We start from the raw sequence: 10,533 nt of genomic DNA on the forward strand, positions 1-10,533 counted from the left end.
TTGCTTTTGTTTATTGTGCAATAAATTCTAAACGCACGCGTGCTTTTTTTTTCTACACTTCGCAGCCGTCGCGGACACCAGGGATGAGAATGGAACCAGCGATTTCGTTCTCGGCAACGGAACGCCGTGCCACTGTGCTGTGGTACTTGAGGCGGGCCCTCGTTCTAGAAGTCACCGACACTGCAGGACATTTCAGACGGAATTTCCTCGTCATAACGGCCGCCTTGATTGAGGGTTTTAGCGGGGCTTCCATTAAGCGATGCTGAAACTTTGCCGCTGTTGTGACAAAGGGACTGAGCAGGAGGCTACAGGTAATGTCTAAGCGGGGAGTCCGTGTAAGTGTAATGTCTAAGCACGGAGTCAGCCCGTACTCCATATACAAGATAGGACTGGCAGCGTCACCGTTACGCGTGACCTGTAACACTCACGGTGATGTTGAACACTATTTGTTGGAGCGTCCTGGGCTCGCTATACAGAGCCCAAATCTGGACGTAATACCTGTAGCTTTCGTGCATCTTGAAAGGAGGCGCTTGGATAGAGTGATTGGCGGCAAGTTTCACAAGGCTATAGACCAGCCTGCAGCCAACAACATCTTCGTCTTCCTCCTCCTGCTCCTCCTCCTTTTTTTTTTTTTTGTACTGACCAACCTGAAACTGAAGAAGTCATCCGATATCGTGGGCTACGCAGATGTGTTCGTTACATTCACTGGCAATCTGGTAACGTTCAACAAGGAAACCCACTCGGATGAAGCTAGCTTTGCAGGTCTCTTGAGGAATCAGGTGTCAGGCAGTGGAAGCTGCGGTGGGTGTCAGCCTGGGTCACTATTCTAGCAGTGGCGAGATTAGGGCGGGTATATTGTAACGAATAAGCTTGCGTCCCTTTACTCGCAAGGCCTCATGACTTCAAATGCACGACTTGGAAGAATGCCAAAACCATATTAATCCATAAGAAGGCAGACGTTAAAGAATCGTAGAGTTATAGCAGCGTTAGATTGCTTTCGCTATTGCACAAGAAGGCTGATGATGATGACGATAATTGGAATATTTCATACCCAACGTGTAGCAGTAGGAGCAATCAAATTCAAATAAATATTGTCACGCTTATCTTATTATTCAAAGGTTCGTTCTTCGAACCTACAATGTCAAGTTCCCGCGTCGCAATATTCCCCCGGGAAGGAACAAAACAGAAGTGTATAACCTAAGCCACTGTTTTCGTCTAAATCCGTCCCCAAAGAGATTTTGAAAGCCCCTGCAGGGTTTGAGAATTTGAGCTCCGGTTACCTGCGTTGATCGGGATCCCGACAAAATGGCTGCTATTCCTGGCTTCGACTTGCACAATGACCTCTGCTGCGGTGATGTGTGATGATCGAGAATGGATGTGCGTTTACAGTGTGCCCCGTGCTGTATCTGCGCGTCGAACTTTTTTTGCATAACGCTGAAGCTGAGTGTTCTGTGGGTGATGAGAACGAGTAAGCGGGTGACAGACTACGTGAGTGGGTGACCGCAAATGCTCAATTGATTAGTTTATTGACCGAATAAGCGGGCTATGCCGAAGTTACAAGGCCGTCCGAAATTCCGTTAAGCTGACCCTCGGTTACGGTCTAAAGTTGTTGCTTTAAGAGGGACGCTAAACGGAAATATTTTTAAGCTATATTGTAAGATTAGACTCCTGTAACAACGAATTCGTCTTTTTTTAGCGATAACACCGCTTTTGTAAGCGAGAAATTTATGACAATGAAAAATCGGAGTGGTGTCATCTGCTGTCGACTATGGTACCTCTCCTTTGACGTCAGCAATGGCAGATTCACAGAGAGCGCTCTGGAAGGCGGTCACGTGGAGATTACGTCATTTGTTTTGGCACGGGTGGTTCAAATAGAATAGCAGCAGCGGGACCGTCGGCGGTAATATTCCACGCAGAAAAGTGTTATATTGGCTCACAGAAAACGATAATAGACTTCTAGACGAATAATCTATCGATATAGTTTGACCTAACATTTTCCTTTAGTGTACTTCTAAGCTGAGTGTCATTGACATGGTTAACAGAATAACTACGATTAAGATATAAGCGCTGTTGAAACATCTTGATTCTTCTCCCGCGTTGCAAATGTTTGCAATATATTGCGTTTATTCACCCGAGTCAGGTTATTGTCAGCGGTAGTTGTACAGATTCATCACTTCGGCTCTGAATGCACTGTTTCACCGCGCTGGGCGCGCGGCGGAACAGTGCCTATCAAGTCACCACCCATCTCGTCTCCCCCTCGTACGCTTTCCCTCGCAACCACAGTGTACGGCGCGCGGGGCGCGAAAACACTTCACCGCACTTGGACTTTACGATATACGCAACAACACGACGATGGCAACGGTGGAGGCGAAAATTCGCCTTGACTGTTCGTATAATTGCTATCGCAGTAATAGCGCGAGCAGCGAAAGGCTGAGAGAAGGCAGGGGAAAGCTGAAACGTAGCGAGCGCAATGTGGCGCAGCCGCACCGAGGAAGGCTATGCATGGGAGTCCACGAGGCTGCGCCAAAGTCCAGGTGGAAGCATTGAAGACCACACCAGGTCGCCGCGAGAAAAACGTGTCAGGAGAGCTTAGTGCAGGGACGAAAACCGTTGTCTATAAAACGCAGCAATCGACAACGGTCTTAAGAAGCCTGACTTCTGACTCCACCCACTCTTGTCGTGGTCATAAAAACCTTTTTTTATGAACCCAACAGGAGTGGGTGGAGTCAGAAGCCAGGCTCAAATGGCCCAACTCAACGGCATTTACATTACCTTGTACCTGATGGGACAAGATTGTTGCAATAGCCCGCGTCAAGGCCAGATATAAGACAACTCTTCCGTTTAATCGCTGCTGGGTAGGAACCGCCTACAAGACCAGTCTGCGTTTACATGTGCGACGAGTCGGATCGAACCATTCCTCCCCGGTGCATTCGGAATGGCTCCGCCCGACCAGTTCGCATTTACGTGAGCGTGTCAGGCAAATCTTAGTCCGACAAACGGACTCGACACGTTTCTGTCGAGTTTACGTAAATGCCCTGTGTGAGGCCGAAGCGAATCTAACAGGGCCGAGGCATTCGTGCAAATATCCCCCGACGTCCATCAGGTCCTAAAACGGAAATTCACTTGCAGTTCCTGGAAAAAAGCTTTCGGTTACAATTATGAGCGCCCGTGGTTCCATTCGGACGTAGCGCGCATTTCATGCAATTTTGTGTCACTTATGGCTGCGGCGCCCTTCCCGGCATGAGCCTCGCAGCGTTTGAAGCGCGTGTCACGTGCCGGGAGTCTCATTGCAAGAACGGGACCGCGGTCTGCTCCAGGGTTACGTATACGGTTACCTGCATATGCCAGAATACCTTCCCAAGCTAAGCGTAGTCAGTGTGCGCCGGGATTCTTTGAAATTTCGCCATGTTGTCGAATTTCGCACTGTGGGTGTTACCACGTATAGACCTTTCGGCTCACGCAGCAATTAGCCCGACGGGGGCGATGTCATAACGAGCGTATTCGCTGCAGGCTTTTCAAGAAGATGTCTTAGCTTGACGAGAAGAAGAAGAAATCGGAGACTGTTACTTGAGGCGAGAATAATACTTTCGAGCCAGCTAGCGATGTTGACAGCGGCATTTTTCGAGACATCGGAACCAATAGAATAGTATAGGCGCAGGCTTTGTCATTAAGTGACTCATCGGGCAGCTTATATTCGTCCTTCCTAGTCGTTCTGTCACAAAGCCTCGGGTATCAAGCATGGGACACCGTAGTTATCTGTTTCGACCACTTGGAATTCTTCCTGCCGCCACAAGACGCGTGCTTCAGGTTCGGCTTGTCCTCGCCATTGTTTGTGTATCGTTTGTTAGATGAGACTTGCTCTTTCGCCGAGCGGTTCTTGTGACGGAGCACTTTGCGCTCATTCTTCAGTGTTTCCACTTCCCGACGTATTTGCGCAATTCTGCGGCAGATGTACTCCAGTTGTTGCTCCAGCGTGTCGTTCATGCCTGACTGGGTGAGTACTCTTCAGGGTAGCTAAAGCTGACCGCGAGATCCTGCTCAGCTTGCGCGGCTGTTCTCGCATGCCGCTTTGCGCTGCTTGGCAGTACGCCCGTGCGTCCGTATACGCCCGTAACGTGTTCCGTCGCGTCGGGCTCAGTGTACTGTGGGTGGAGTCTGAGAGGTCCTGCAAAGCTGTTTTCTGTGTAGTGAACCTGGCTCTTGTGTTTTACAGCGAAGCTGTTTCCATATATATATATATATATATATATATATATATATATATATATATATAGGTGATTTTGATGGAAGGAGAAGAGTCACTGTTTGCTGTCCTGTGCCGTCGTCGGTTGGCTAAAACCCACCTGACCCAGCGGGAGAGGAGAGGAAAAGAAGAGCTCAACAAGGGGAAAGGGGTGGGAGTGGCTCCTTTCCCCCTGTGAGAATGCTGTGAGAGAGTGCAGATGAAAAGGAGGATGGGGAGGAGGGTTGACGTAAGTCACGCCATGTAATACTCGCGTTGGAGGGGGAGAGCGTGAGGCATGCCAACCAATGGCGGCGTACGAAAGAAGTAGGTCAACGGAGGAGTGGGGTGCGAGAGGAGTTCGCGTTACCGCTGGTTGTATATACGGGGCTTTGGCCAAGAACTCTTGTCTGGGAACGTCGTAGAAAAGCGTGAGGAACGCGCTAGGAACGCCGTCACCCGTGGACGCCGACGCGTCCCATCCCCGGCAAGTAGCGCCATTCACAGCTTCGCTGTTCGACGATCTTTACGGAGTGGAAGGGGTGGCGATTTTGTTGTTGTTTGCACTCTTTGCGAGCCTTAGCAAGTTGGCGTCGCAGCTGCGCATTGGCTTTCCTTAACTTGTGGAAGCTTGGAGACTTTTGCTCATGATCGCCTGCACTGCAAAGCTTGCCGTTCAACGCGGCCTGTTCATCTCCAGTTTTTGGTGTGATCCCCCTCCTCCCTGTCGATTACGTTATCGCCTATCGGGCAGGCGAATTGCTTGTGTCCACTTCCATGAAACCTATAGCAAAATACGACCCTTGGTCTGCAATCATGCGCTTCCAACAAACAGCCAGAATATACGTATAACTCTTTCAGGTAGTTGTGCACGTCCTTGGAATGACAGGCGTAGCACGTGCGTATGTTGTGAAAACGAAGACGACGCCGGTCGGAAAACAACATGAACAGAAAGAAGAGAAGTGGCACGCTACTGGATAGGAAAAGAAGAGAACAGAAAAGCGGACACTCGACCGCAAGGAGAATGTGGAAGAAGTATGTGACCAGGTGGCAGGTCAGTGGGTGACGTGGCAAAATACGTCTTTACCCAGTAATATTTTTTTTCTGAACATATTTCACCCATTTTGTGCAAACCGCCTAATTCATGGCCGGTACCCCACGGTGGCTATGCGTCATTTGTGTAGAGGAACAACAACAATAACGTAGCATTTGGTAAGTGCGCACGTGTCTCAGCAGCGGGGTGGTTACAAGCCCTGGCCCGGAGAGGGGACTCACCGGTACCGCACCGGCACGCCGTCCCCATAAAGTGCTGCGACGTTGCATCGCAGTACCCGGGCAGGTTCCCGCTACAGTTCCGGCCCCAACCTGTACCACGGAGGCCAGCCCAGGCTTCAACACGTCGCCCTCACCGAGCCTCCGTCCTGTGCAGCGGCAGCCACCCTGCGCTACAGCGGCTGCGCTACAACGTCCTGCGCTACAGCGGCTACTTAATTGATCGTCTGACCCCGTCTCGTGTAACGGCAGCCACCTGACGACCTGACCAGTCCGGCGCCACGGCGGTTGACCCGAGACGGCGACACGTCAGCTAAGACGACTAAACGGTCAGGACTTTTCGAATAGGAGATGCATATATTGTATACAGGTTCAGGTGTTCTTAACGTGTGTGCACTGTTCCTGTAGGGGTGTTTGGCGCGATTGTTCTTTAATTATAAATGCTTGTTTTTGTGTGTGCAACTTGTCCCAGTATAACCCAACTTGCCCTATTATTGGTGACAAATTTAACATGAAGCGAATTGCTACGTCCCATGTAACGTGCTTTAATAATTCTATGCGTCTTGCACACAATGTTACAGCGAAGCTTTTCAGGAGACTCACCTTCGTCAACCCCATACAGTACACCTTTGAGTAGGTCGTCGCCCGAGGCCAGGTACACTTGAACTGGTACGCCGGTTGTCGGGCTCAACTTTAATCACCTGCATCATCGCTAGCTACGATACTGCTGTCAGGCTGTTGAGGCTAACTGCGATTGCGTTACTAAGTTTCTGAATAGAAAATCCGGTAAACCCCACCGTGCTGAGGCTCACTGCTCTGTCACGGCCGCTCGATTAAACACACACGGTGCGGCCTGCCGCGTGGAGCGGATACTGCGTGGCGCGCCTAGTGCTCCGGGCTGCCGCCGCGGCGCCACCAGTAGGGGAGCCTCTGGGGAGACCGAAAGCGAGAGCGCCGGAATTATTGCGGTGCATCGCGGCTTGACAGCGCAGCTGCTATGCGCTTGTTAGTTTTTAAAGGGTTACAGTAAACTTGCTATTGCGTTAACTATATTGGTAATCGTCCTACCGAATGTGCGTCGGCGATGCTTCAACCTAAATATAGCAAGTGTTTTATCTCAAGTGGTTGCTCGTGCGAGTTGCGATTTTTCGCGTCATGTTTTCTCTCTTTTGTTGCCGTTGCGCTGGTCACCCTCGATAATGTAAGTTTGTGCTACAGTTATTTTTGCAACAGGAGAGTCGCTCATTGACAGGTGCGGTTGTATTTCCGGAATGATTGCTCCTCCCACCTTAGAAACAAAAGCATTGTGAACATCAGGGGTGTGATAATTGCTTTATTGCACGTGCGTGAAAAAAGGATCACTTTGTTATTGGAATCACAGGCGCAGCACTTTCCTGGCCAGAGCTTTTTGAGCCAAGCGTACGAGACACTCAACAGACATATTAATATTTCCTGCCCTGTTGGCAAAAAGCGCTCGTAAGAGTGAGACCAGTGAGACCCTTTAATTCGATGCACAGCCGCTCCTTTATCAACGAAATGACGCCGATTTCACCTGTTGAATGGCCTACATATTTCTGGAGCGTTGAGCGACAAGGGAGCTCAAAGAGATTTCTGGACCTTGCATGCTCATAACCTTTGTTGGAGCATGCCTTCCAAATTACACATTCCCTTAGAATGACGTCACTGTAGCGGGGATTCTTCGTCGAGAAACTGCGGACTTGGTTTCTAACGAACTCGGCAGTCTTGTCACCTTGCGCAGCACCATTGAGCACCTTCATAAAACAGGCAAGGTCCGTGTTATTTTCATAAAACTGTGCGCGCTCCTCAGCCTCATCCACTTTTTCTTGAAGGGCCTGCAGTGCTCCTTTCATACGAGCGATCTTCGCTGAAGCAGCGCGTTTTTTTTTTTTTTTTGAGCTTCTTCTGTCAGTTTAACAAGGTCGAATGTAGTTTGACATGATGCATCAGAAAATGATGCAATTTCCACACACGTTTTATTCCCTAGTTCGGAGTTGTTGGGCGTCGTGGCTTCAGTGCTGTCACTTGACGAGCCGTTTTGGCTAATGACAGGCGTGTCTTTTGAAACAGCATTGCCCGAGCACTCGGCACGCGACTGCGCATTATCGTCTTCTATTTCCAAGCGTGGCCGCTTCTTCCTCGGAGCAGGCGTGCTCCTCGTGCTCATGTATCTTGGATAACCGGGGAACACTGTCGGCACAGCCGTTGGCAAAAGTATCCTCAACTTCTCGGTCTTCTTGTAGTCCTCCTCCGTAAAATGCAAGGCGCACACCAGGGACCTGACATTCGGCTGCCATACTGCTCCCTTCCCGCCGGGTCCTTCACGGGAAATGTTTCGCAGCCATGCTGCCCTGCGTTCTGCGTTGCTGGGAAACTCGTGGTAGCGTATTTGCGGGTCCTTAGATGCATTCGTGGAACACAACGGCACACAACAGTTGCGCGGCATTTTGCCTAACGCATAAAATATCACACATGCGCTAACTGTCTTGAGTGACACTCAGTGCGAGCGATTCATGTGGAGAAAAACAACCACTATCTCGACCTACCCGTTGAACGCGCGCTCCTTCCCGCCCGCGCGTCGCGTGGAGCCCTCCCTTACTACTGGCGCCCTCCTAGCGAAATGCGGCGTCAACTGTCAACTCCGCTTCCACGCTCTCGCCCATTGCCTGCGCCGCGACGCGGCAGGCCGCACCGTGTGTTTTTCATCGAGTGGCCGTGGCTCTGTTATCCAGTATCCTATGTATTTGTCTCTTGCTGAGACAGGTCATGGTCGTACCGCTGTGTGGGCTAAATCTTTACTTTGTATCATTTACCTTTCAAATCAAAACGAGCATGGACTGAGCTACTAAGAACGTCCGACTCCCCTTCATTATCGCTTTGAACGACTGTACGTGCGAAATGTCACAGCGAATCCAGCTGAGTTCTTACTGGGCCTCTTCGATTATCCGTTCCTGACACTCCCGGACTGCCCGAGACGGCGAATTCAGCCAATGGGCGTTGCGTATGCAGTCTTCCGGACAGTCCGGGACTGTCAGAGATGGATAATCGAAGAGGCCCACTGTATTTGGCCTTGGCGTCTGCCATTCGCCGTCTTCACCGTCATCGGTGCTTGGGGCTCGCGATATGTCCATTGGTGTCTGAGGATTCGGAGAATCACACGGCATCACAGCTGTTTCAGAAGCATCATCTCCAGGAAAAATTTCTCGTATCGCAGGCGTCACTTGTGTGCTTGCGGCTTGACGGTTGTCTGTTGTGTTCGAAGCCAGCGTTGGCGTTGCATTAAGGGCTTCTTGGTTGGTTGCGTTCAAAGCCGGCGCATAGAGAAACATACTAACGTAGTATGTTTCTCTATATTGCCGGCGACCCAGTTGTAGCGACCTCTTGTGGACGCAATTGTAGTACTCTTAGCCGGCCAGGTTCGTTGACTGTCCAGGACTGACGGTGTGCTTAATGTTCGCGAGGTAGCCGGATACGCAGACCACAACGAAGCGGGCGCAGTGGGACTTGCTGCTATCCACATTTCTACTAAACGCGTCTAATGTTCGCAGATCACCTTATTCCAGCAGATAGGTAGCGGTAAGCATTTATTTTGCTCCAGATATCGAATCCGAGCCCTCTCTTTCTTCCTGTCCGTGTCATCTTTCCACCCCTTCTCCTCCTCCTTCCCTACACTGCTGACCGATGTTCAGGTGTCAGTCGCGTGCTAGACAGTTACGGTGCGGTCAGCAGGTTTTCCTTTTCTCTCTCAACGAGTATCTCTTTCTTGTTCTGGCTTAAGATCGTCGGAAGATCTCGCCAACTTGAGAGTCCATCTTGAGGAAAATAGCTCATGTAACATAAACGCCAAAGGGCCACTTGTATTTTGACTCTTGGATATGTCACAAGGCGACACGGGGAAGGACAGAGCGGTCATCGCAAGCTCGTAGGCTGCAGTTAACTTGTTAGGCGGCACTGACACCGGCGATTGACAACCGCTGCGCGAGGGACCGCGATTGGCGAACAAAACAGCGACTGACGACGACGAGCGGTGTTCACACCGGCAAGCATCGCCACACCGATATATCTCAGGATTGTGTGGCGTTCGCGTCTGGTTACGCCGCCGTCCCCACGTAAAATAACCTTTAGTGTATACCGACGTCCTGCCTCCGGCAGCGCTGATTGTTTCAGCACAGTTTGCGACTCCTGTCGCACAGATGAGATTCGAGCATTGAAACGGTTGATTTTCGACCAAAGCGACCGTTTGCGACAAAATTGGTCGCACGACCTCCTCGACTCGCTGGTTCGAATGCCGCCCTAATTAGTCGACTCGCGATTCTTGAAGCTGTGGCCCTCTTGCGGACACTTTATAGGCCTAGCGCTGCGACATCATCCCGAATACTGCGTGTGATCAAGCAGGTGAAATTTAACTGAACGGGATGGTCCGGCTCTTACAGCAGGATTCGCATGTTGGGCAGAATCGCTGATTCAGCCCGCGGAAAAGAGTGACGTGGTCCCGTGGTTGAGCTGCAACAAATCGCACCGCTAAGCAGCTCGTCTGCGGCGTCATTTCCTGCAGCGTGATTCGGTGATTCTGAGTCACGTGATGATCGTCCACGGCATTCAGTCCGTCATGGAAATCCAGCTTACATGTCACGTTTGAACGCGCTCGGAGTGCATTGTCTCTGAATTCTTCGGATGTGTCAACTGGCTCATTACTCACGGCGTCGGCAGCCATTTCAGGCGAAAGTCGCAATGCAGGGTCAGCGTGCAGCCCTTAACTAGAAATAGCATTCGCTCTTAACGCCCAGTTTCCAATAACTCCCGAGTTCAATTGTTTATAAATATCTCTCGCGTGTTAATAACTGCGTATTTCCCGGGTTTGTCGTTGCTTCTCGGTAAGCAGCCGCTCGACTGCCCTTAACCCCTTTTTTGATTATTTTATTGTGTACACGCGTCCGTTGTTTGCACAGTTCGCCGAATGTACGTGCTCAGTCAAATATTGAATACACGGGGAGAGCGCCTGCGCAACTGCCGTAGCTTGC

The 10,533-nt window shown here is 50.6% G+C and overlaps 1 protein-coding gene across 1 annotated transcript; it reads right to left on the minus strand.

The window, feature by feature from the left end:
* Window positions 1–6,736: 6,736 nt before the first annotated feature.
* Window positions 6,737–7,958, minus strand: LOC125947131 (THAP domain-containing protein 11-like). Its single transcript, XM_049671498.1, has 2 exons — window positions 7,486–7,958; window positions 6,737–6,782 (listed from the first exon to the last, which is right to left on the minus strand). The coding sequence occupies exons 1-2, from the start codon at window positions 7,956–7,958 to the stop codon at window positions 6,737–6,739; spliced, it is 519 nt and encodes a 172-aa protein (XP_049527455.1).
* Between the last annotated feature and the right edge of the window lie 2,575 nt (window positions 7,959–10,533).

Source organism: Dermacentor silvarum, chromosome 7 (genome assembly GCF_013339745.2).
Source record: "Dermacentor silvarum isolate Dsil-2018 chromosome 7, BIME_Dsil_1.4, whole genome shotgun sequence".
NCBI lineage: Eukaryota > Metazoa > Arthropoda > Arachnida > Ixodida > Ixodidae > Dermacentor > Dermacentor silvarum.